Source organism: Argentina silus (assembly GCF_951799395.1).
Source record: "Argentina silus genome assembly, chromosome: 11".
NCBI lineage: Eukaryota > Metazoa > Chordata > Actinopteri > Argentiniformes > Argentinidae > Argentina > Argentina silus.
This window is the reverse complement of record NC_139665.1, coordinates 16292295-16317802: the sequence shown is the minus strand read 5'-3', so window position 1 is coordinate 16317802 and position 25508 is coordinate 16292295. Positions and strand designations below refer to the sequence as shown.

Below are 25508 nucleotides of genomic sequence, written 5' to 3'. Positions count from 1 at the left end.
GCTGCTGGAACTGGCGCGTCAAGTGGGAACAGTCGTGGCTCGTCTACCGCCCTGGAGTCCACTTTGGACCGACGGTTTCAAGGATTGTCGAACACAATGGAATCAATTCAAGGACTGTCAACTTGGTGCATCGAGAACAAGAAATACCACAGCCTGGTCGTGAAGTACTGGACGAAATGGTTGAGGAAATGTGAGTTGCTATGCTAGCTAGCTAAGTGATAGTAGTAAAGCAGCAGGCAGGCAGGCTTGTTTATTAGCTGTGTCAATGCTCTAGCTAGCTAGCTAGCTAGCCTAGCTGGGGAACTTCTCTTGTCATCTAGATGGCATTTTTGACACCTGTCAAATCTGTAGCTGTACATACAAGGTCACATAACCTAAATGCCCCAGCCACTTTATTAAAGGTGCAACAAGCAGTAGCTATGGCTACAACAACATAGGTGCTAGGTAGCTAGTAGCTTCCTTTGGCTAGCTAGAAAGTTTAGGTTTGGAAGTGGAGTAGAGGTAAGCTCTGAACTGAACATGGCCCGCGCTGGCAAAGCTGACCTAACTCTGAAATGATATAGTTAATAATGAAAATGATAACTGTCACTCCATCCTCTGTGTCTGGAGCTGGTGATCTCTGTGTCTAGTGAACTCAACTTTGAATCGCATTAACCTGGTTTGTGTACATGGTTATCTATCTTAGAGCTAGTTTGACAGTCACACACCTTTACGACTTTAGGGAAGTGCAGAAGACTTGCAGTGAATTGCAGAAGTGAGGCCAGGTTTACCCCCAATTTGACATATGTTGTTTAGGTGTTTTCAGCAGGTTTTGCTGAAGATGAAAGATATGGCCAGTGATGTGTAACCAACGGAAGGAAATGCTACCTATTGATACTAACTGTAGAAGTTTGTGTTTCTGCAAAGTGATGGCAAGTTGAGCAATGTGCTGTGCAAAAGCTCTCAAATATAGTGAGGTCATTGGGCATGGGGAAACTCTACTTAACTGTATTTGATCAGATAGGTCTTTCTGATTCCTGATGTAATATGGCAGTGCTAGTCAGAGAGCAGTGGCAGAAAGGCCTGATTTCATCACTGTATTGATCAGTTCTCCTGGAGGTAACACTCTGTCTCTGTGCTCTCCTGTCCTCTGCTGTGTTTTGAGTGTGACAGTTGTTTTGGCAGTTTTACAGTATTGATGATCCCAATGTACTGCTGTGCATTGGCTTGGTGTTTCAAATACCCTCTGATAACTTTAGGGCTGCAACAGATGACTATTTGTGTTGTTGAGTATTCTGTTGAATAATTTAATATTGTATAGAATCATGACTTTCAACGAAAAATGTTAAACTAGTTCAAATTTAACCAGAATCTCACTAAAGTGGCTCAGTTGGCAGGTACGCACACAAAACACGCATTATAAGTTATTATACAGTTTCTAAAGCAATATGTCTATTCTTCTCTATCACAATACTTAAGATGAGTGTCACATGCTCAATTATGGGTGTTGGAATATGATATTGGTATCGTAAAACACTGAGAGGATCCGACCAACCGTGGGTTTTGTACAATTTATTTAGAAGTGCATATGACTGATTATAAAACACCGATCAACTCATCCATTCGATTAATCGTTGCAGCAGCCCTTAGATTACTAAAACTAATTGTTTTGCAGTATACATTGTACTATACAGAACTGTGTAAATGAACTAAACTATGCATGTTGCTGCTTTCAGTTTTGATGCAGGTCTGTCTCTGAGTTAGAGATTGTCAGTGAGTGACTGTGCAGAAGGAGGTGGGCTGGGCGACTGCTGATGATGTGGCTCTCTTGTTGGAGAAAGAGTGGCTTGTTAATATTCAGTCAAATAGTCTTTGTTGGTGAATAGTGAAGCAATGTACTATTATGCACCTCAATATTTTAGCAGTTGTGTATGCTGTTAGGTTGTGTTTGTCTCAGTGGGTGAAATGAAACATTGGTTGTGGCTAGCCTATATGTATCACAATATACTGAAGCCTACTTGTATTCATACAAGTAGGTCTAGACCTAGGTTCTGTATCCAAGCCTCATCGCTCCATGGTTGAATATTCTGTGTAGACATGGCTGTGTTTATGTGTCATAAGTCATTGACATATTACTTAAAAAAAAAAAAAAAAACATTAAAAAAAACAACCATTATCTTTTGCTACTTGGGTTGTCGTAAGTGCTACTAGTGAAGAAAGAGCCTGAACAGTGATGGGCTGTTTGCTGAAAGGCACAGCTGTTGCCCTATTAATTTACCTGATGGGCCATGCAAAAGCCAGGACATTTGCTATTGAAATGTATTGGTTAAGGGCCCAGGCAGGTGCCCCTTCCCTTCCATGATGTGCGCTAATGGACAGGTTGTCTTTGAGAGCTGTGTGAGGCTGGGCCTATTTGGTTTGCTGTGGTCAAGGTGAAAAATAATTGGCTCAGATCATGAATCATGCTTGACATTAAGGTGCCCTGTACCTGTCCTATACCTGTGTAATAACTAACTGTCATTATTCTACTAAAACATTTTGTTAAAATCCACATAATACCTACTAAATTGCATATCAGTTTTTCTTATGATAATTATGAGAGTGTGCTGTATGTTATTACAAGTGGAATAAGGAGAAGCTCCACCAAGTCATTACTATTTTTCTAATTGATTATTCTGTTAAATATCTTTTCATATAATCTTATATTCTATCAAACTTTCAACAAAATATAGAAACGATTTTGACAAACTTCACCAGAAATGCACTGAAGTGGCTCAGGTATTCACACACAACACCATGACAAAGCTATGTTGAGATATTCTGGCGGTGGATGCAGAAACATGTTCTTCTCTGTAACACTTAATATAAATATCACTGTAGGCTAATACTTAATGTCATCACTTAAAATGCGTGTGACGCTCAATTTTGGGTGTTGGAACATGATAATGGTATCCTAACACGCTGAGATTATACTCTCTTCAACAGTGGTCTTTGTCAAATATATTTCGAAGTGCATATCATAGATTATGATAATAGTCAATTTCATTTATTTGAATAATCTTTGCAGCCCTACTGTTGGGCATTCAGTTTAATCCCTTGATTAGTTTAATCCCATAGGCTTAAGTGGTCTTTTGAAAACGTGTCTTTGTTTTTACTTGCTGGAGAGTCATGTATTTATTTATTGGAATAGAGCTAAATATTCAGTTTCATGTTCCATGTTGATATAGATTACTACCATTTTCTTGGGAACCAGTGCTGACCTGTTTTTTTCTAATCATCCCGTGGACTGTTTGAATATGTGCTTGTTTGTTTGATTAAGAGAGGGAGAATAAACATAGTTTTTGCTCTATTTCGTTATTGTTAGATAATCAGGTTCGTTCAAAGCTTTTTCACATGTCAGTGTTGTGTCTTGGAGTTGCCCAGAGCTGTGTATAGACAGTTGTGTCTATATTTTTCATTTTTATTGGATCGAGAGAGTGAAGAAAGTAAGGAGGAGAGGGTATGTCAGCAGGGGATGGGCCAGATTCTAACCCATGTGGACATAGGCATATGTGTGCACTGTAGGCCAAGGTGCTAGACTACTGGACCACCCCAGGCCACAGCTATTTTCATTTTCTGCCCAGGCATGGAGCATACTTAGCCTTGGGCAAAGCTTTGTCTCACTCCTCTGAAACAGGACTGGGAATGGCCTCAGTTGCCCAAGGCATCTTGCACCCGGCCGTTATGGTGCAAGGCTAGCGTTAGTGCTTAGCATACAGACAACTCAAAACATGATGTGCTAGTGTACTAGTTGGACCGAAACAAAGTAAAGGTTAGTTAGCCTAAAGTGAGTGAGGTGAGAATGCTGGTATGGTTCCTGCAAGTCTAATGTTGTAGTAATCACAGTATTATTGATTTAACATCAGCGCTCTGTTTGTTCAGAACTGAAAGGCTAGACACATATGAGGTAAACACGTTGTTTGGTATTTTTGCATACATTTTCTTTTTTAAATGCAACGAAGGCCTGTATAATAATCTTAAACAATATTTCTACTAGGGGAGTCTGGGATGGAATGTCCTCTGTCCCATTTGTAAAGGTTGTGTGGCATAATGTATGTCATTAGTAGGATACTGCTGTTGAGTTTGCAACGGCCCCATCACTGATGTTCAGATTACCCCCCTCTTTAACTGACAAATGTTTTCCCTCCTGCTGTTTTCTCTCCTGCTAGCTGATGCTTCGCACCGGCTCAACTTGTTGTATCTGGCCAACGATGTCATCCAGAACTGTAAGAGGAAGAATGCCATCGTCTACCGTACGGCCTTCGCTGGGGTCCTCCCCGAGGCCTTCCAGCTGGTCAAGTGAGTGAACTACACTACACAAACTAGACCTGAGTTGAATACTATCTATCTATCTATCTATCTATCTATCTATCTATCTGTCTGTCTGTCTGTCTGTCTGTCTATCTGTCTATCTATCTATCTATCTATCTATCTATGTATCTATGTATGTGTGTTTATATACACATTTCCACGAAAATTAGGAACTTGGGGTGTACATAAACAAGCTTGCCTTGCCTTGGTTCCAGTCTGCCTTAAAAGCTTTATCAAGTGCGGGGCGTTTAATGGCGTAGAATACCAATGTGCATACCACATAATCGCAAGGTTCCTGGTTTGATTCCGACCCCCGACACGCCTTGCATGTCATCCCTCCTCTCTCTCCCGTCCCGTCCTTCACGTCAATCTCTACTGTCTCTATCCCAATAAAGCAGAAATGCCCTAAAAAAACATATTTAAAAGGAGAAAAAAAAAGAAAAAGCTTAATCAAGTGCACCTCAAATGTCTTTCTCTCTCTGCTGCAGTAATGTGGGGGACCCTAAGGTAGTGAGGTCAGTGGATAGGATCCTGACCATCTGGGAAGAGAGGAGTGTGTACACGGAGGAGCTCATATCTGAGCTGAGGGCCAGTCGGGTCAAAGAGGAGTCTCCTCCTTCCGCTGCTGCTGAAGAGCCTAAAGGTCAGTGCAACGGAACCTCCGCCTCCACACTGTGTGTACTAAGTTGTAATAGTGTTACCCTTTCGCCACAGAGCACCATCAGGAGTTTAATGTAATCTGTGTGAAATGCTATGTTGACAATGCGTGGTTTTTAAATCTTGTATTTCACACCTCTGTGTTGAAATGTGAACTTTCTGATGTGTATTTGTTATGTCTTTCCAGCTACTGTCAACTCCAATGCTGCTCTCAAGTCGAAGATTGTCGCTGAGTTTGTGGTAAGTGTACACTACCAACTGTTGAACCGTTTGCTTGTCCGTTTGCTTGTTTCTATAGACCTCAGCTGTGTTTATATTCAGTGAAAAATAACCACATATCAACTCCATAAATCACACTGAGAACTGTTACAATAACTGAAAATAAATGCTGATGAAAGAGCTAGTATCATAAGCTGATATCCAAGTTACTGTTGGTTGATTGTGTCTGTGTTGTGTGTGTGTGTGTGTGTGTTGTGTTTCCTACAGCCCCAGGCCTTTGTCGAGCACCTCTCCAAATACAAGAGCTCTGTGGAGGACGTGGAGCTGAGGGAGAAGCAGCTGGCTGCCATGAGGGTGGATGTCTGCAGCACTGAGGCTCTCAAGAAACTGAAAGGTGCACAAATAGAAACCCAGTTCTCACACACACACACACACACACACACACACACACACACACACACACACACACACACACACACACATTTCCTGCCATGTTGTAAATGGACATTGACTCGGTAACTTCATTGACTCAGTAACTTCATTGACTCAGTAATTTAATTGGCTCAGTCACTTCATATAAAGGTGCCTCCCGTTGGCATGAAAGAAAAAAAACATTAACCCTATTCTGAAGCAAGGCTTGTACCACAAGCTTCTCCCCCTCTCTCTCTCCGCCCTCATCCCCCTAAATATTTATTAATAATGTACCCCTTTAGATAAGGCTGGAGGAAAGAAGTTCTCTAAAGATTTTGAGGATGGCAGTACTAAGCTGCAGGAGTTTGTCAGCTTCTTGGACCGGCAGTCCAAAGGAGGGCCCCCTCTACTGGACGCTCTGGGCAATGCAGACATTTTCTACGAGATGCAGTACAAGGAGGTCAAGATAGTCGCCAGCGTGAGTTGTACTCAAACTTCCAATTTCATATAGCCCAATTAAAACAGGTCAGTAAATACAGGTTAGTTTGTTCACTTCACATACAAATTTTCATGGGCATCAAGGATATCCCCCTGAAGACGACTATGGTATTGAACCATGATGATGATGATGGTGCTTCATAGCTTGAACCCCATTTCATTGTTGCTCGCAGCTATATTTCATACTGTATCAATTAGAGTCAAGTCAATTAAGAAGAGATTCTTATTTGTGAAATGCTTGTCAGTCAGATTATAATAATAATAATAATAATAATAATGAATGATATTCTGATTTTCACATCAAGGCCTACAAGACGTTTGCCAACCGGGTGTTGCACCTCAAGCGTAAGCTGGACACCCTGAAGTCCACATTACCGGACCTGGATGATTCACCCATTCCTTCCCCCTCCGCTGATGCTCCCTCCCCCACGGGCTCTGAGTCCCCCTTCCGGGGCCTGGGGACCCACCTGGACCTTGACCCCGACCTTGACGGCCTGGCCATGGATGACGAGGCAGAAATCACCCTCGGGGAAGCACCAAGCCCCCTGTCCTCTCCTGGAGGGTCCCCTAAACAGGGCTTCACGGTCGGGGATAAAGACAACCGCGATGTGGAGGACATGGAGCTCTCAGAGGAGGAGGAGGAGAGTGTCAGCATAATAGGTGAGGGGTAGGGAATGTGATGGGTTGAGGATGTTAGGGGTCTGTTCAGGTGCTAATAAGGCCCTTGAGTATTGCAAAGACACTGTTTTCATTAACACACAGTTATAGCATCTGTCATTGAATATTTCCTGTTTTCACAGTTCAGGAGCACGTTGCTAGTCCCGCCCCCACGGTGGTGTCCAATCCAGTCCCTGTTGTCACACAGCCATCAGTGGCCACAGCAGAGGCGACACCCATCAAACAGGCCACGCCCTCCTCAGCAACCTCAGGAACCAACCTATCAGGCTCAGGCAACCTGGCCAATGTGGACCTGGGTAAAATTAGCTCTATCCTCAGCAGCATCACCTCTGTCATGAAGAACACAGGTGAGGAGCTTCAGCTATTGTGACTTCATAAAGGCACTGCTATTCTCTATTGCATCATTGAGTCAGCTATTGTGATGTAATTTGCTTTGCATTGTATCTCTAGCCATTGGTACATCCTCATAGCATCCTGTTAATTGTGACATAACCATAACATTCTCTTATTTGCTGTTACATCATATAAACAACCCTTGACATCATAATACCTCACAATGTCACCTTGATTGTGATGCACGCCCTTGATTGTGAACTAAGCTCCTTTAATCTTTTATACCGGTTTATTTCTGTGAATACCGCCCATACCATCTCCACCTCTATTTTATTATACACATCAACGTTTGTTTAATAAACATTGTCCAAATTAAACTTGCACACAAGCATCTCAAGGCATGATCAATAACTGTTGTCTGAGGGCAAGGGGTGGAGGTAGTCATAAATCTGACTGTTGGGCTGGTAACGATGGCCAGAGAGAGAAAAACTACTTGCAGTAGTTCGAGTCATGTTGAAAGCCCAAGCCTACCATCCATGAATTTGAGAGTGGTTACATTTCTCCAGCCCCATCCCTCAGCTGTTTATCAAAGAATGTGGCGGGGAGACTGCTTTTGCTGTTGTTTGAATCCCAGATTGCCTCTTTAAATTAAGCCTGACTGTCTTCCCCCAGGAGTGTCCCCGGGGACCTCTTCCTCTCTAACCCCAGCCTCCTCAAGCTACACACTGAAGACCACCCCCCCTGTCCCAGTGGCCCCCCAGGGGGCCAGCCCACTGGCCAACATCCTGTCTAAAGTGGACGTGATTCCTGAGGAGATCCTCAGTGCCCTGTCCAAGACTCAGGGCCAGGCCAGCGGGCTGCAGGGTGAGAACATTTGAATCATCTTTAAAGGAGCACATTTTATTCATAAGTACAGTTTTAGAGGTTTAGAAGATGTGGACCGGCGCAAATGCACCAGGGACAGCAAATGTTGCTTAAAAATAGAGAGATCCTACTCTTATATATCGCTATTCTTTTATCACCAATTACTGACGGAATGATTCTGTTTTGATATGTTATGTATGCTGATATGTCTTAATTAATTTCTTTGCTCTTGCTCTCTCTCCACTCAGGCCTCTCTTCCCTACTGCACAGCCCGGCAGGAAGCGTCTCCTCAACCTCGTCCAGTACAGGCAGGGTCCCTCCCCCAGCCTCCACCCCTGCAGCACCCTCCCGAGGCCTCCCTCTCTCCTCCACTACGCCCATGTCTTCACCACCCGTCCCCACAGTAGGGCCTAACACCAACCCTCAGAGAGCACCCGTCCCCACCCCAGCTACGGCCCCTCACAGAGGCATGAGGACTGAACAGCAGAAAGACCAAAAGACCTCCACCTCAACCCTGGAGTCCAAGATCCACAGCTTCCTCCAGGGGAACCCTGGTTTCAGCGCCTTCAACCTGGGCTTGGCCAGCGAGGCCCTCCAGGGAGGCAGCAGTGACCTCAGCCCGTTAGCAGGGGCAGACAACCTGGGGGGGACCCCAGTACGGGACGAGGCCGAGACCGGAGGTACCCCAACCCAGGACGAGATCATGGACAAGCCTGGACTAGAGCCATTCCTGTCCAACCCAGCCCAGACTTCCTCTGGAGGGGCTACCAAACCAGCCGACGGGAGCCTGTCTCCTACCGCTTACCACAACGAACCCTCCTGGCAAGACCCCAACAAACCCCATCACGTCCACTCGCTTCAAGGGGCTCAGAATGGGCAAGAGTACCACCGCCACCAGCTTCCCTACGGAGGGAAGGAGGGGGTGCGTGCAGAATCAGGGTTTGGACACTACCAGCACATCGCCACGCATGTGTCAGTCCCAACGCAACACAGGGATGGACCGCCCAGTAATACACAAGGCAACAGCACCAGTGGGCCTGTGGCGGTGGGGTTGAACTCTAGAGGAGGTGAAGGAGGATGGTATGGTAATGCCTATCTAGTTGGACACACGCCTCATCATCCCAGTAACCACAGCATGGCTGCTCCAGGTGGTAGTACTGACAGCACTGTCCCAGGACAGTACCCCTACCAGGGACAGGGACAGGAGCCTTACCAGGGACAGGATCCCCAGACGCAGGCTAACAACTCCAGGTTCTTCACCAGCCCTCTGCCCCCCATTCCTCAGCTCCCGCCCCCACCCAGCCCTGGGCTCCAACACCCATCGCAGGACTTCCTGGTCCCGCCCTCTTCTGTCATGGTCGGTGGGGTAATGGTGCCTGTGGAGCCACCGTTACAAAACCCTGAGATGGAGGGGGATAGAGGGGGCATCAGCGGCGATCGTGCTGGGGAAGTCGTGATCCATGACCACCAGCATAAGTCCATGCATCACCCTGACGACTTTCACCGCCACCCCGGTGACCTCCATCGTCATCCTGACGACCTCCTTCATTACCACGACGACCTCCGTCGTCACCCAGACGGCCTGCGCCGCCACCCCGACGGTGACCTCCGCCGTTACCAAGACAACCTGCACCATCAACCCGACAACTTGCATCCCCTTGACGACCTCCGCAGGCATCCTGGCGACCTCCGTTGCTATCCTCAAGATCTCCCTCCTCGTCACCCTGACGACCACTACCATCACCCCGACAACCTTCATCACCTGCCTATTGATGACCCCTACTACCACCCTGGCAGAGAGCGTCTCACCCCCCCTATCTCTCCCTCAGAGGACCCTTACTACTATGACTACCCCCAACGCAGCCCCTCCCCTCCACTCTATGGCCACAGGCACCCCCTGCCCTCCCACCCTGAGCTCAGACGACCCCCGCCTCCCCGGCCCCCCCACCGTCCTCCTCACCCTGCACACCACCCCCCTCACCCCAGGGGCCACCCACGGGGAACCCCCCGTCCACCATTCCACGGCCCAGAACCAAGGCAGATGTTAAGGGGGAAGCGGCCAGGCCCTCCCTTTGGTGGACACCCAAGAGGAGGGGGACCAGGGGGTCCGTTCTTCCCCCCGAAAAGACCACACTTACCTCCGCGTTTCTGACTAGGCAACTAGCTCTGAGCTCATCGCATTGCAGTGCATAACATATGGATGTGTCAATGGATGTGACAATCACCTACTGTATGTGTCACACAGTATGAAAACTCCCGGGCCGTCAATGTGCGCACGACTACAATCGAAGAAGAATGGACAGATGGGTTTGGAAAGAGGTGAAATTTAAGTATAGTTTTAAAGCAAGAGGGGGAGTGGAGTAGGAGGGAGAGGGGGATGGAAGAGAACAGTTGGAGGAAAAGGAAAAATGGAGAAAAAGATTTGAAGGACAACAAGGCATGGAAGAAGAAAGGCCTGAGAGGAAGAGAAGAAATGGACAGATGGAATTGGAGGAAGAAGAATGAATGGAGTGGTCGACCAGATGGTTGGAGACCGGGGATAGAAGAAAATAAGAGGTGGCTATATAAATCAGTTTTTTTTAAAATTTTTGTTCTAATTATTTGTTCGAAATATATAAAGCATTGCATTAAACCTTTAATTCATCTCCCCCTCTGACGTAGCTCTGCGTGAGTGTGTGTGGTTACAGTATGTATGCTTGTGTGCATGCATTTGCGTGAGTGAGCCGGTCTTAGACTACTGTTCATTATTTCAACTGCATTTTTAGTTTAGTTCAGTTTCGCTAAGACCGTGTCAGAGACATGTAGTTAATGCTATGTTCCGGTCATAATTCAATGAAAAAATTGAGGCTGATATCAAAGACCCTAACCAGAATCCAATAGGAATTGCATCGACTTCTCTTTCTGTTTACCCTACCTTTTTAACATGTGTAGACTCAAAGAGAATGTATATAGATATTATTTTCTTCTACAATATCAGTTTGTGTGTAGTTGGTGAAAACCGAAGCTAAATGTTCTGACTCTGAATGTTTCTATTTGTAAAGCGAGGCTTTGTTCACTGTACATAGAGTAGTGGAAAGAAAAGAACTCTTCGCTGCCTGGCGGTGTCACATCTTCTCTCATTTCTTAGAGGAGGGTGACACCAGCATAGCTAAGGAGAGATTAGAAACATCAAGTTTAAACCGACGCAGAAGAAGTTCCTTTTGTGGGGGATGAAGAAAGAAACGGAACTCTCCAGCTTCCACCAATGTTTTACTTGTACTGACTTGAATAAAGACCTTAGTTTGAAAACTACAGTGGGAGGTCACTTTCTTTCTCAGCCTTGGGAAGTGTGTCTCTCTGAGTCTTGTTGTTTGTCTGTCCTTCTACCACCATGGCCTCACTCAAACCGAAAACAAATTGCTTTTCCAATTGATTGTCGCACAAGGAAAGAATCACATTTTGTCTTATACTGCAGGAACTCACTGTCTGCAATTGATTGAATAGGCCCACACACCATGACCACGAGAGTGAGATGTTCTTGACGTAATCACGCCCACCTATCCATGCACTTGATAACAAAAATTATAACAACTTAGTCATTGTGCACTGTTGTACTTAATAAAGCGAGTTAGAGATTCCCATCTGTTGCTATTAAACTGTACACATACGTAATGTTGAACAATATGACTGAGCTGTTCCTCAGTGCACATGTGCCTTTTGCTAGTGTGTACACACCAGTTTGTATGAGTTTATTTAGCCAAAAAGGTTGTTTCTCATGGGTCAGCCATAGAACATTTACCCCTTATGGTGCAAGATTCAACAGTACAAAGATTTCTAAGACCATTATGATGTTTGTCATTTCAATAAACGTCACAGTGATAAGATGTTGCTATTTATCAATTTTGTCTTCCATTAGTTTTAAATCACTATTCTCTAAAAGTGTCTAAAAATGTACTGTTTAAATCTGGCAGTGCTGTTTGATATACAGTATAGGCCCACAAATCTTGCAATCAAAATCAAATAATTTATTCAGTTGACAGCATTTAGACCAGTGTTTCTAAACCCTTACTCAGTGGAATGCTGCTGACTTGTATCTACAGTAATTCAATATGTCGTCAAATTTTTTTATATTTTGATGAGAATTTGAGTTTGAATCCATTTTATCAGGTTGTCTCTGAAATCGAACCCTGTAGGCTACGTCACTCAAATACGTAGTAAAAGGTGAACAAACGAACCAGCACCAGCTTTACCTACAGTAAAGGACATTGCATGACAGCGCATGGAGGGGTTATCAACAATAAGACAGCAAAATCGTTTTTTAGTGTAATAAAAACAAAAGTCTGAAAGTTGACTATTCCACTCTTGGCGCGGTTATTGACATGCTACAGGAAATCTGCTCTTTAAACGGTCCACTTCCACTTCAGTCAGCTGTCAGATGAGGACTAGATGACTGCTTTCTTTTCAATAGTGACTCTCAGGCCCTGTTTTGAATACTTCAGAAGTGCCTCTTTCCTTCCTCTCTTCTTTGATGTGATTCACTGATGTAGAATGGTTGGATTGGTCAAAGGCAGCTTTCCACAGCGTTGCTTTTATCAATCAAGTCATGTCAGATCAGACAGTGATTTCTTCAGGGAAGGGAGGAACGAGGAAGGAAAGATGCACTTTAAAAGTATTCAAACAGAACTTTTAGTGTCAGGGACTGGCTAGCTTTGAAAGACGACCATAGCTGGGCCCTGATACTAAATTTGAGAATCCCTGTAAATTAAGTATTCTGCTACCAAATCTGAACCTCAACACCACTTTATGCGCATAGTCCCTTATACATCATTTACAAGTGCTCAACCGATCAACGGCAACTCTGTTGACATGCAACAGTTCTCTAGGGTCAGGTTGAGTGGATAATGAGTTGCACAGTTTGTTGATTGTTAATTGAATATAAATCATGTAGGAGGACTATTCAAATAGTGTGACCCATACCTACACTGACCACTACCTGATAATAGAACGAATGTTAATATTACATCATTAATTAGAATGCCAGATGGAAGGCATCATTATTGGATGGCTGTTAATCAATTAAAAAGTTAGTGTATATAAAAACAGGATAAAACAGCATTTCCACATTGCGCTTAGGTGTTTATAGACGTATTTGCTTTTGTGAACAACAGCCAATCTGCTTTCAATAATGAGTAGTTAGTAATGGAAATTTAAAATACTAGGATTAGCCCGTAAACAATGCCCTTTGGTCAAGGGTTTAACTACCAGTGTTGATCAATGGAGAAACAATACTCATACACACCATTAGGCCTATGTGAAAATACTCAATTCACTTAATTTCATTTCAATCAAACTTGCACTGTGGACAAATAGTAGGCCCTAAATTTCTGCATCCCTATGCTTTATCAAGAAAATAACATATAGTAAAACATTTTAAATTACATGAATCGAATAGGCCTCCTCAATTTTCACTCTGCAGAGACTTGCAGTGTGGGGTTTCTGCAGTACTAATTTCATTGAATTCCAGCCTTACTCTTGGACTTTGAACTCTACTCTAGAACTTAAATTCTGCCCCTATCTTCTTCACTCTGTAGTTCAGATTAGGCCTACTATCTGAAGATTTTTTTAACATCAAACTCTAATCTGTGACTTTTAATACTGACAAGGCAAATATGACATTACAAAGTAAACTTTGAAGAAGTAGTCTAACCTGTGGAGATAGTTTGCGTTAAGGAGGTTATTTATTTAGATTAATACATTTAGGCTATTTCTTTTTTTCAGTAGAGGATAATCAAACTTAAGTGCTTGCAAGCAATATCAAAATATTGTTTAGAATGTAGCCTATGTGATCCTGTAACATCCATTTTCCTGCGAGTGTTCTAACATAAACCCTAACCCTAATACTCAGTGATGGGTAGTCACTAAAAACCACAGCAGTCACAAGTTTTCAGTTCTCCTAATAGCCTACATTGGGATTTAAAGCCAAGGGAAATCGTATGTAGTGTAAAATGGTCAAAACCTATAGGGGAATATTGATATTAATTTCAATAGGCTACTTTCAGTATTCGGCGCCAGATGTCAGTAAATACTCAGCAGCATTATATTACAGTGAGGGTTGAATCGAAACGACATAGCCTACCGCTGTAGTGAACAAAAAGATAACCCTAAGATGTAACGTTGTGACGTTGTTTTGAAACGAGGCAAACAAAAGTCACCTGTTGTACAGGTCATAGCGCGCCTCGTTTGATGTGGCTACTTTGTATCGCACGGGAGTAGTCTGCGGTTTGTGTACAATCCTGCAATTTACCCCCGCCCACCTCAAGATGACCGTGTTGTGATTTGAAGGTCGCGACGAATGTGTTATGTTGTGTCCAATCAGTGGACGGCACCGTGCAGCAAATAAAGAGTCGTCTTCCCCATCATATTGTCGTCATCCCTTTTTCCGAGTGCGCGTTTTCGAGTCGTGCATGTGAACTAGAAGGGGGTGGCAGACAAACAAACAAACAGACAAACAAGAACGGTCATGACGCACATACGGCGGGGGAATTAAATAGGATACAATCTAAAAATAGAGAGACGGTCCAAACGTTGAATACTGTAAAATAAGTGCCTGCGGATTATAATTGACCCACATATTGTTTTCTCAAGATGATGCCCTAATGATTCCCTGTGTGATAACTTTGTGCTGTAGGCCTATAGCTGTCTTGTTTGACAGACTACTTACAAGATTATGAACTAGGCTACAGTTACTGAGTGTTTGCATTTTACTTTCTGAACTAATCAATTGTCTCACTTCATCTTGCCCTTTCTTCCCTCCATCCCTCCACCCCCCCCCATCCTTACCCCTTTCTGTGTCACCAGTAGGCTACCCTGGATGTCTGATGCTGTCTCATACCTGTGTGAGAGACCAGAGGACCAATGTAAGGATGTTGTTGACTGAGCTTCATAATACCACAAGGTAGAGGACAAAATATGTTACTGCCCCCTTCAACATTAGGTCCTAAAGTTCGACACTGACATTGTATTACAGGCCTGGAGTTTCCTATAATGTAGTTCATAAATCATCTCCAGATAAAATTCAAGTGATTTCACCTTCTTTCTAACCATGGTACAAGGGAAAGTACTTTTCTACAATAACATGATTATTAGCCTACCATATCATACGGATTGAAATGTTGTGTGTGTGTGTGTGTGTCTGTCTGTCTGTCTGTCTGTCTGTCTGTCTGTCTGTCTGTCTGTTTGCGTGTGCATGTTTGCGTGTGCGTGTGTGAAGAGTGCAAGGGGTAAGCAGAGAGACTAGAGGCTGAAGGAAAATCCACTGCCACTTAGTCAGGGACAGTAAGTACTGCCAGGATGAGTGAACATGGTGCAGACAACAAGAGGACAGACTGGTTAATCTCTCTCTTTCTTACTCTCTCTCTGTCTTACTCTCTCTTTCTCTCTGTCTCTCTCTCTCTCTCTCTCACACACACACTCACTCACTCACTCACTCACTCTCTCTCTCCTATCTATTCTATTTCACTCTCTCACACACATACATGTCTAGAAAAAAAAATTGATTTTTTTTTTTTACTTTTGCACAATAAATAATGTATTTGTTTCATAACAAACTATTGTTCTTTTATTATTGACCAATTACTTTTTATTTAATTGTTTGCTAATATTTTACATTAGGCTGCCCCTATACCTGTGTAGTAACACTGATTACAGACATGATATTAATTGTATGGTTTGTTAAGTTGAGCTTTATGTGTGTATTACACAAGTGAAATATGGAACACAAACTTCTCAGCTTCATTTCTATGCAGTTACAAATAAATCACAAATGTACTGAGTAATAGCATGTTAATACAATTTTGACAATTACAGTAGCTAGCATACTGTAACAAGTCATTGCATATAGTCGCAATCTGGAAGTTTGAAATACATTAAAATGTATTTCAATTCGGTTATATAGACTGGAATGATGTCCCAGCGACTGATTTTCCCTCTTAGCCATTCAACTTCGATGTTAAGTCTCCCCAGGCCTCAGGGTAGCATCCTCTGCAGTTTTGTTCTCTCTCAATTTGTTCAGTTTGTAGTGACAACCTGATCAACAGAGTGTATAATTGATTCCTATTCAAATGAGGGGCCCTGCAAAGACAAGGTTATCCATTCCAAAACTGTTTGCATTTGAGCTAATTTTAGGAGACCCACAGCAATATTTTTTTTCCACACAGGTCTTCTCTGTTTTTCATTTTTAATAAATGATTGAAAATGTTCTTTCACTTTGAAAGTGTCCAGTAGGCTGTGTAAATACGTGTGTGTGTGTGTGTGTGTGTGTGTGTGGGGGGGGGGGGGTCAATTTCAGGCTCTGAGATACCAAAATGAAAATTGTGCAGAGGGGGCGAATACTTTTGCACGGCACTGTCTATTGTCACTTCACCATTTGCTTTTCTGTTGTCAATTTAAATGCTCCATCTGTAAACGACTCATTTATATTATGTGAACATTTCCTGCTTAAGATAGGCCACAACCCGTCTTTAGATTTGCGAGGCCGATAGCCTTAGTTGAACTCGAATGGTAGTAGTCTACTCTATAAGTCCTTTATCCATGCGTGTGCGTTGGGATGGAAGGGTCGGGGGGAGATTTAGGAACGGATGGCAGATGGTAGCCTCACCATTCGAGGCAAATGAAGAAGTGGTTCGAGCACAACGACGGGAGAAGAAAAAGGAGAACACACGACTGGATGTTTGAAAATGCGAAATGTGAATTTGACTCAGTGGTTATTTGGCAAGAGCTGTTAGTCAGTGTGAGAACACGAATGTTGGTCATATTCTCCTTCTGCACGTAGGCCTACAGTGATTTTACAGTGAAGTACTGTACCAGCTGCCTCTAGGCCTATGTGCGCATGTCGAGTGATAGGCTACAGTGGATGTTATCATGTGGGCCCTTTGTTTACATGTTCACTTGTTGAGGGTAGAGTTATATACATGGTTGTGTGCACCAGGATTAACTCTTCATATGATTGAATGTATCAAAATTGATAATTCTGTATGAAGAGGATAGGCTATTGAGAAGACACGCATTTAGTCCGTCAACAGCCGCGTCTACCATTTCAGCACCGCGGCCAGCTCTTCTGCCAGCTCTACTGCGAGAACAAAAGACGGATTTGCATCCCTTGAAGTCAGGCACCGTCAGCGTGTGCATGGTTAGGATGACGGACGAAAACAGGACAGACACAGAAATGAAACCCCACCTATCATCCTAGTCCTGTGGAAATGCTCTTGCGTTTACTTTTGAAAATATGTGTAGGCCTATGCCTAGTTATATCCAATCTTAAGGATATTAGGCTATTCATAATTAGGCCTAGCCACGCCCATTGTCTTATTGATTGTTGATTGATTTCGTTCTATTATTAAAGTGTCTCCTGCAAATGAATGAATAGGTAGCCTACGTAGATCTCGCAATGATCTGATCAACATCAACTTAAAACACAGTTCAACACAGGCTATAATCTCCGTACATATTTGCATGCATATTATAAATGCAAGGCTTACACCATATGTAGCCTAGATTTCGTATGTAAAAAAATATCGCCAAGATAATTCACCATACAATTACACTAGACAGGAAGGAGGAAGGGCTTTCGCCCTGGCAGTCCTTGCTTGAATTGTTGACGGTCCCTAACGGCAGACATCACGGCTTGTTACAACCCAAGGGAGGGATGGAGCATAGAGATCGACTGGGAGGGAGACACCGGCTTACGACGTCAAAGGCAACGGAGTAGGAGCCAACGCGGGAGCGAGCGGCAAGCAGTATAGGCAACCTTCCGCTGTATTGGATCATAAGGAATAATCCCAGAAAGAAAGAAAGATTGTCAATTTTAGATATACTTCATTATTGTTTCTATTTAGATTGGAAAACAGGTTGTGTACACAAAGAGCACCCAAAAACAACGACATAAGAAGCAACACGCTCATATGTGTGCCGGATAAAGGACCGTCGCTCGGATTTGGTACATGCGCTCTTTCGAGGTAACTTGTCAATATTCAGAGGGGTCCTAAATCACAGACAAATGAATTGAACTGGAGAAAAGAAACGAACCATAAGAAAGCCTATTTGACGGATTGAGTGGACAGAAGACACAAATAGCCTACGTGCGAATCCCAACGAACCGTGACCAAGGGAAGAGATTCACAGAAATCCCAGTGAGTGATCATTTTGTTTTCCTCTAGACGTATGTGAAATTAGCGATTATATTCAAGTCATTGTTGTTGTCACCCTCTCTTGACAAAGGGACCAATGAGACTGAATATACATTGACATTGTCACGCCACTGTATGGATTTAAACATCACATCACTGAAGCTTATATGCACTGAGGACTTAACAAAGGACCTTGTTGCAATGCTCAATGTTTATTTAGGGTACATTAAGTATTACAGTACATATTTTAACAAAGACAGTGAGGGTCCAGGACATGATAGCCCTTCGATTGTAATTTTATGTTTTATTTTTTGTTGACAAAATGAAACAATGACGTCCTATTTGCAATTGCAATTGCAATTCACAGTTATTGTTTTTAATCTTAACAAGAATCTAGTGACAATCACAGCCTTAATAACAACAATTTACCATTGCATTTTACAGCTGTTATTTAAATATATTTTTTGCGTTAGTGAAAGTAGGCTATGCCCGTTTAACGTAGGCCCTACACCATCTTAATTAAAATTATGGTAAATTGAGGCACGGATGAATAATTAATTCTTAAGCCTACAATATGCCCCTCCTCTCACCTGTTCCACCTAATGCTTAACTTTTGTTCTAAAACGCCTCCCTTTCTCCTCATCTCCAGCACCGCTACTCATCATCTCCACTTCGTCTGAAGGTCTGGGTCCTCTCCACTCCTCCTGACCGCCTCTCCACTGTCCATCCTCGGGACGCAGCGGGTCGCTCCCACCCTCACTGTCTCAATGAAGGAAGCCGACGCAATCAAGCTCTTTGTCGGGCAGATACCCCGTAACCTGGAGGAGAAGGACCTGAAACCCATCTTTGAACAGTTCGGGAAGATCTATGAGTTGACGGTGATAAAGGACAAGTACACGGGGATGCACAAAGGTAAAGAAAACTATTACCCGCGTCTTTAGAGCGCACGAAACATATCTCCAGACATCGATTAGGCTATAAGCCTACAGGCAGGTCATTAAGGTTCAAACCTATTTTCCAAATGCTATTTGCGTTCATGCCATAATGAGGCATGTTCTATAAGTTAACAGTCCTGCTATCACTGTTAGGCAAGATCTGTACCAGAAAACCTCTCAATTCCTATGCAGGGTACATGTGTCATAGCATGGTCCCTCCAGATCTGTTTGTGATATAGCCAACCCCAACCCCTTGTCTTTATTAGTTGGCTATAGCCTACAGATGTCGGATGAACACACTATAACTGACATATCAAATTAAAGGAAATCACAATAGGCCTGTCTAGTTTAGCGACTGTATACTGTACTCACTTCTCTATAAGAGTATATTGAACCCTCAAACTTTCCTCCAGGGTGTGCTTTCTTGACATACTGTGCACGGGAGTCTGCCCTCAAGGCCCAGAATGCACTGCATGAGCAGAAGACACTACCAGGGGTGAGTGCATGCTTTTCTCTGAGTCACATGTGACGCTCAACAGAACACGCCTCCGTGAGCGTAAAGCAGAACAAGTGACATTGTGATTCTACATTCTACCATTCTACCATTCTACCTCACTGCACCACACAGACAGCAGTGACATAGGAAATATTAACTCACTTTGACATGTGAGGTTTACTTCCCCTGAGCTGTTATGGCCAGAGGGAAGGTCAGAGGCAGCTGTGGTCTGTTCTCCATACGTGACGCACCCTGTTAGTGCTTGAGTCACACTGCCCATGTCTTGGGTCATAAATGACAGCTTCAGGGCATGCCGGAGTCACTTTGCTCTCTCTCTCTCTACCTCTCTCTCTCTCTCTCTCTCTCCCTATCTCTCTACCTCTCTATCTCTCTCTCTCTCTCTCTCTCTCTCTCTCTCTCTCTCTCTATATATATATATATATATATATATATATATATATATATATATATAGGTCTTTCTCTACCTCTACCTCTCAATTTTCTCCATCCCCCCTCTTTCTATCCCCTCTCTCTGTCCCTCCTCCTCTCTCTCTCTCTCTCTCTCTCTCTCTCTCGACTCGACTCGTACATTTGAATCAAAGTTGAACCTCATTTATTAGCATACCCAGGCAGCAGGTGTCCAGCCTAGTGACATTTACAGAGCAGAATGTGATGTGACAGACAGCCGCTAGTGTCTCTATAGAAACGCACTACATGCAAGATAGCAATGAATTATTGGGACGACGACCCGGTTTCCATCCCAGTCTCCTCTGTTCTAACACATTCTAATACCTCTCTCATTTTCTATCTCATATTCCCCTTTTTTAGCCTATTTTATTTTACATTAAATTGCCCCTATGTGTGTAGTAACTCTGTAATTACTCTATTAACAACTGTTAATAGACTAATTGTTGTGTAATTGCGTGGCAGCGGAGTTGAGCGGTTTGTTATTACACAAGTGGAATAAGGACTGCTTCTTATTCCACTTGTGTAATAACACAAACCGTTCAATTCTTTATACCATTCAATAACCTACTTACTGTGTAACAGCATGTTGATGTAATACAATGTTGTAATAACAGTGTTTATATGTAAAAAAACAACAACAACAACAACAAAAAAACGATGTAATTACTATGTTAATATTACCCAGGTATAGCAACAACTCAATGTTAATTGTCACCTAAATAGTCAAGTGTTTGGGAAGGAGACAGAGCAGTAGTAGGGTGTTTGAGAGATGGATTGGGGGTTAGCAGCAGCAATATAAATCCTATTATTAGCATGACAGTAGTGTGACCTCACTGACCTTTCTGAGGAGATCAGTGTGCAGGTTCCCCATGGCTAAACTCTCTCTCCCCCGTCTATCTCCCTTGTGACTCCCCTCCCAAACCTTCTTACCCTAAGCCTTGTAAAAGTGTTCATGAACAACCTCCCCCCCATGTCCCCCCATCCCTACCCCCCCCCCCACCCACCCACCCTCCCAATGATGAAACCCCCCCCCACACACACACACACACACACACACACACACACACACATACAGTGAGAGAGAGAGACACATACTGCCACTACCAGCTATGGTGTAATTGTCATCTAATGGCTCCTGCACTGCCAAAGAATAATTAACTTCTCCATCTCTGTGATGGAGGCTACAAAGAAATAACATGAAAGCAATTGTGACTAAGACAGGAACGTTGGAACACACCAATGCTCACCTGAATAATGAGAGCTGAAGTGTGCCATTATCTCCCATCGTATTTAAATTCATCTCTCTGTCCCCAGTGAGAGCTATGGTGGAAATGTGACTGCTTTTGATTTTACTCACAATACAAGGTTGAGGGAAAGGCATAGAGTATACTGTATATAATACAAAAGAAAAGAGAGAGAGAGAGAGAGAGAGAAAGAAACAGAGAAGGAAAGAGAAGAGGGAGGGAGGGGTGAACAGATGGTGTGATCTGAGTGGCACCTGGCCTTCTGTTTAATTTCAGGTGAGAGTGGAGATAGAGCTTGTCTCTAAACTCAGCTGCACCACTGTAGATGGAGCCAAATAAACACATGTCAAAACACATTCAGACACTGGAGAGAGAAAGACAGAGATAGAGAGAGAGAATTTCCCTATTTCATTTAAAGATAAAGAGAGACAGAGACATACAGAGAGAGAGAGAAAGACATAGAAAGAGAAAGGGAGATAAGAGACAGAGAGAGAGAGAGAGAGAGAGAAAAAGCCACACACTCCCACTTTCCTCCTTTTCCGGTCTTGTACCCTTGTCCTCTTGTCTCTCCTCTGTCCTTATCCCTCCATCTCCCTGCTATCTCCCAGAGATATCTTCCGTCCCGGAGACGGAGCCCTGCTGCCAGACCAGTGTGTCTGGTCAGCTGCTATCGAGACAGATAAACACTACACAAACCACAGAAATGGAACAGCTCACAAATTACTCCAAAACGTCACGTCTTTGTGCCTTCTTCTCCTCCCTCCCCTTTGTGTCATCTTACGCTTCTATTATTATTTTGGTACCTGAATAGAATCTTTTCACCATGGCCATCCCATCCCACACTTGACACAGGTCAAATGCCTGGTTGAGTATAGATATAGCGTACCATAAACAAGACTGCTGCTTGGGTGGAAGTACTCTTCAAGTTGATACAATTTCAAATGACATTATTAAATTGGCATATGCACAAGGATTTTTTAAAAACATGGTACATTTGTGTGTTTCAGCTGAGTGGCCTTCATCAGCTTAGTTGAATGTTTTAGTGATTTAGAGTTTTAGTGTGATAATTTGTCTCTCAGAACTTGAGATTGTCCTCCAGTGAGTATGTGTGTGTCTCTGAGTGTATATATGTGTGTCTCTCCTTGCATATATGTGTGTCTGTGTGTGTGTGCTGTGGGGGAGGGAAGGGCAGGTGTTCAGACTGACTTGCTTTACTGAAGTGGGGGATGGAGTATGAGTGTGTATGCCAGGGAAAAAACCCCTTTTAGATCTAGATTGGATTGGAAGGAGGGTATAGGGTTAGGGATAGCCATTTCCCTATAGACCCATGTCTTTCAGTCTGAGAGTAAAGATTTCTCCTTTTGTTGGAACATCTGACTAAGCTTGACATTTACTCAGCTATGATGAGTCAGAACATTCAGACAGAGGAATTTGGTGAATAGTCTAAAAATTAATGCTTGTATATGATGTGAATTTATGTGTGTATATGTTCAGTATTTAGTTTAGTTTTTTACCTTTATTTTAACAGCTTAGTCCCATTGTTTTATTTTTTTTAACCTCTTCTTTTACAAAAGTGACCTGGATGAGTGTATCTTAGTATTTGTTCTGTGTTCGATATCTCCGTTTGTACAAGCATACATTAGGCCGAGTAGTCCTAAATCAGTGACTGAGTGAGTAATAGTCGGCTAGTAAAACACATATGCTCCTGTCTGTTAGTGGGGTGATTATGCGGTGTGTACAATAGCACACGTGTGTGTGTGTGTGTCTGTGTGCTTGGTTAGAGTGTGTGTATATGTGTGTGCATTTGCATACTGTATGCATATCAATGTGTGCATAATAGAGGAGGTCAAAGGACCAGTATTATACAGACTCTCCTCACTGTCGAAGTTTGGTTTGGTGTGTGTGCCTCGCAGGTCGACTGAAGTGAATGATGAACGTAGATTGGATTTATGAGGGAGGTAAATGGGTGTGAATTGGAGGGAAATTGGATGAATGAAGAGGGGAGGAGGTGTGAGGAGAGGACGATTGGGGGAGGGGGGGAGAAATGAATGAAAGTTTGACATAATGAGCAGCGGGTGGCAGTGTATGCAAGGCTGGGCATGGGTAGGGGTGGGGGGGTCGTTGGATAAGGGGGGGGGGGGGGGTATTGAGGCAGTACGTTTATCAGCTTAAATACAGACATCTGTTACAGAGTAACATCGGAGTGTTTTCGGGGTGTGTGTGTGTGTGTGTGTGTGTGTGTGTGTGTGTGTGTGGAGTTTAAAGGGGCTCTAATGATGAGACTCATCAAGCTCTCTCAGGGAACTCAGTGGCACAGGACGAGGCTAGTGTTTAATCTGATGGACATGCATCTATATATATATATTGCACTTTGGTGGAATTAAACTGGCTGACTAAACCCCAAAAACTAGGACGCTGCTCCTATCTCTATAAACAGAGAAATCCCACCATGATTCGGCTCTTTCGCTGTAGCCTTGTACTAATGTGGACAAACACCCCTTGACATATTACTGTTCAACCAGCGCTTCAAAGAGGAACATTTTAGCAGAATGTAGACAAACCGCTATTGACATATGTTTGTCCATTCAACCAACACTTCATACAAAGAACAAACAGGCAACATCATTTTCGAATCAGCTGTGGAGTTTTTTTTAGAGACATACATGTTTTATGTTTGTAACATTTAGAGATGCACTCAGGTGCATCTCTAAATGAACAGAAATACTGAACAAAAATAAGAGAAATTCACTCTCTCTCAGAGCATCAAACTGAGTTTGTCTAGCAGTATTGACACATAGGAGACAGATTAATTGATAATAGATTATTGATCAGTACAAGCATGGACATGTCTGTCTCTTTGTGTTTGATTGATTCACTGACAGGTCATTTGTCTTATGACAGATAGCGCGACTCCTTCCACACTGATCTGTCTGATAACTCGCAAGCAATTATGGGAAGGATAAAAAAGAAACCTGACTAAAATATGCGCTGTCAAAACGTCACCATGGTTACAATTGGACAGACGAAATATTCAGCCTCAAACCAGTCATGACTGTTCATTTAATAAAACAATAAATCAATCAATAAAGTGATTTTCAAGTTTCTTTCCAGCAAATTTCTTAATTACATCATTGTATGACTAGCACAGTAGTTTTGAAGTTGAGTTGCTGTATTTCCAGTATTTGGCAATGACGACGAAAACTAGCATATTGGTCAGCTAGCCAGCTAGTTTAGCCAGTCACATTTCATACAAATGAAACGAGTGCTCATCATAGTTCTGTGCATACAAAACTGCATACCTCTAAAAGTACCCATGCTACTATGAAAGCCAACGGTTTTAATTAATATAATAATAATATATGCCATTTAGCTGACGCTTTTATCCAAAGCGACTTACATTGCAGTGAGTGCATACATTTTTCAGTATATATAGTCCCAACAGGAATTAAATTAAGTTTTGATAGTTTGTAAAGTAGGTTGTAATGCTACTAAAAGCAATGGGTGGCAGGTAGTACAGACAGAGATAGGAGGAGCCAGACGTTTCACCAGAGAGGGATATGCAAAGCGAGAGATCTGACTCCGCCCCTTCTTCCATCCCTCTTGGTGAAATTTTACGCTATGCAGACAAAGCCGTGATTTTTTTTTACTGGAAGTCAATGAGATATGTCGATATGTCGTATTTGGTCAACAAAAAGATCTATTGTTCATTAGTAATGTTGTGCCTAGCTAAGCGACATCCACTTTAACGATGCCTAGATTGTTAAGAAGGTAGCCTACTGGTATGAGTTAGCAAGTATGTCATGTTGCTAGCTTTGAGCAAACCAACTTTATATCCGAGTTGTGCCAGTCAACCTTCATGAATATGCATATTGCTCTCGCCTTGGTGCTCACTGACTGGTTCCCGTCCATGAATGCATGAATGCAATATTCATTAGCCAACCCTTTCGTGTTATCTTGATTCCCATTGAAAATGAGCCCACATGAGTATTTTGTCATATATATATATACTGTCCACAGTCAATGGATGTTACTATGAAAGCCAACGGTTTTAATTAAGTTTTGATAGTTTGTAAATGGAAAACAATAGGAAGGCTCTGAACCTTTGTGTTTTACTCATGTTTGCTCCTTGTCTTTATTGGTTTTAGCTTCATGTCTAAAACCAATGTCTAGGGTCTTACGATCTTTTCACTGCACAGGATTAAACATGTTAGCC

At 43.0% G+C, this 25508-nt stretch overlaps 2 protein-coding genes across 5 annotated transcripts in view; both read left to right on the top strand.

Annotated features, from left to right (window-relative positions):
• On the top strand, window positions 1-15899 carry rprd2a (regulation of nuclear pre-mRNA domain containing 2a). Of its 4 annotated transcripts, XR_014554494.1 has the most exons (12): window positions 1-190; window positions 4188-4317; window positions 4818-4972; window positions 5174-5226; window positions 5473-5599; window positions 5919-6094; window positions 6420-6774; window positions 6915-7139; window positions 7798-7989; window positions 8238-10545; window positions 14827-14923; window positions 15239-15899. XR_014554494.1 is itself a non-coding variant. In XM_083680363.1 (10 exons), the coding sequence occupies exons 1-10, from the start codon at window positions 97-99 to the stop codon at window positions 10139-10141; spliced, it is 3375 nt and encodes a 1124-aa protein (XP_083536489.1). In that variant the 5' UTR covers window positions 1-96; the 3' UTR covers window positions 10142-11558. The 4 variants fall into 4 exon arrangements, 2 of the variants coding, with proteins under 2 accessions (XP_083536489.1, XP_083536488.1); XR_014554495.1 differs by having other exon boundaries at window positions 14827-15899; XM_083680363.1 differs by lacking the exons at window positions 14827-14923; window positions 15239-15899 and having other exon boundaries at window positions 7834-7989; window positions 8238-11558.
• A 3020-nt stretch (window positions 15900-18919) lies between these two features.
• Window positions 18920-25508, top strand: part of celf3a (cugbp, Elav-like family member 3a) — a gene marked incomplete at its 5' end in the record, with an annotated part of 19643 nt that continues 13054 nt past the window's right edge. Inside the window, 2 exons of the mRNA XM_083680343.1 lie at window positions 18920-19064; window positions 19501-19583. Of these exons, the coding sequence (XP_083536469.1) occupies window positions 18920-19064; window positions 19501-19583 (228 nt within the window). The remainder of the gene's footprint in view (window positions 19065-19500; window positions 19584-25508) is intronic.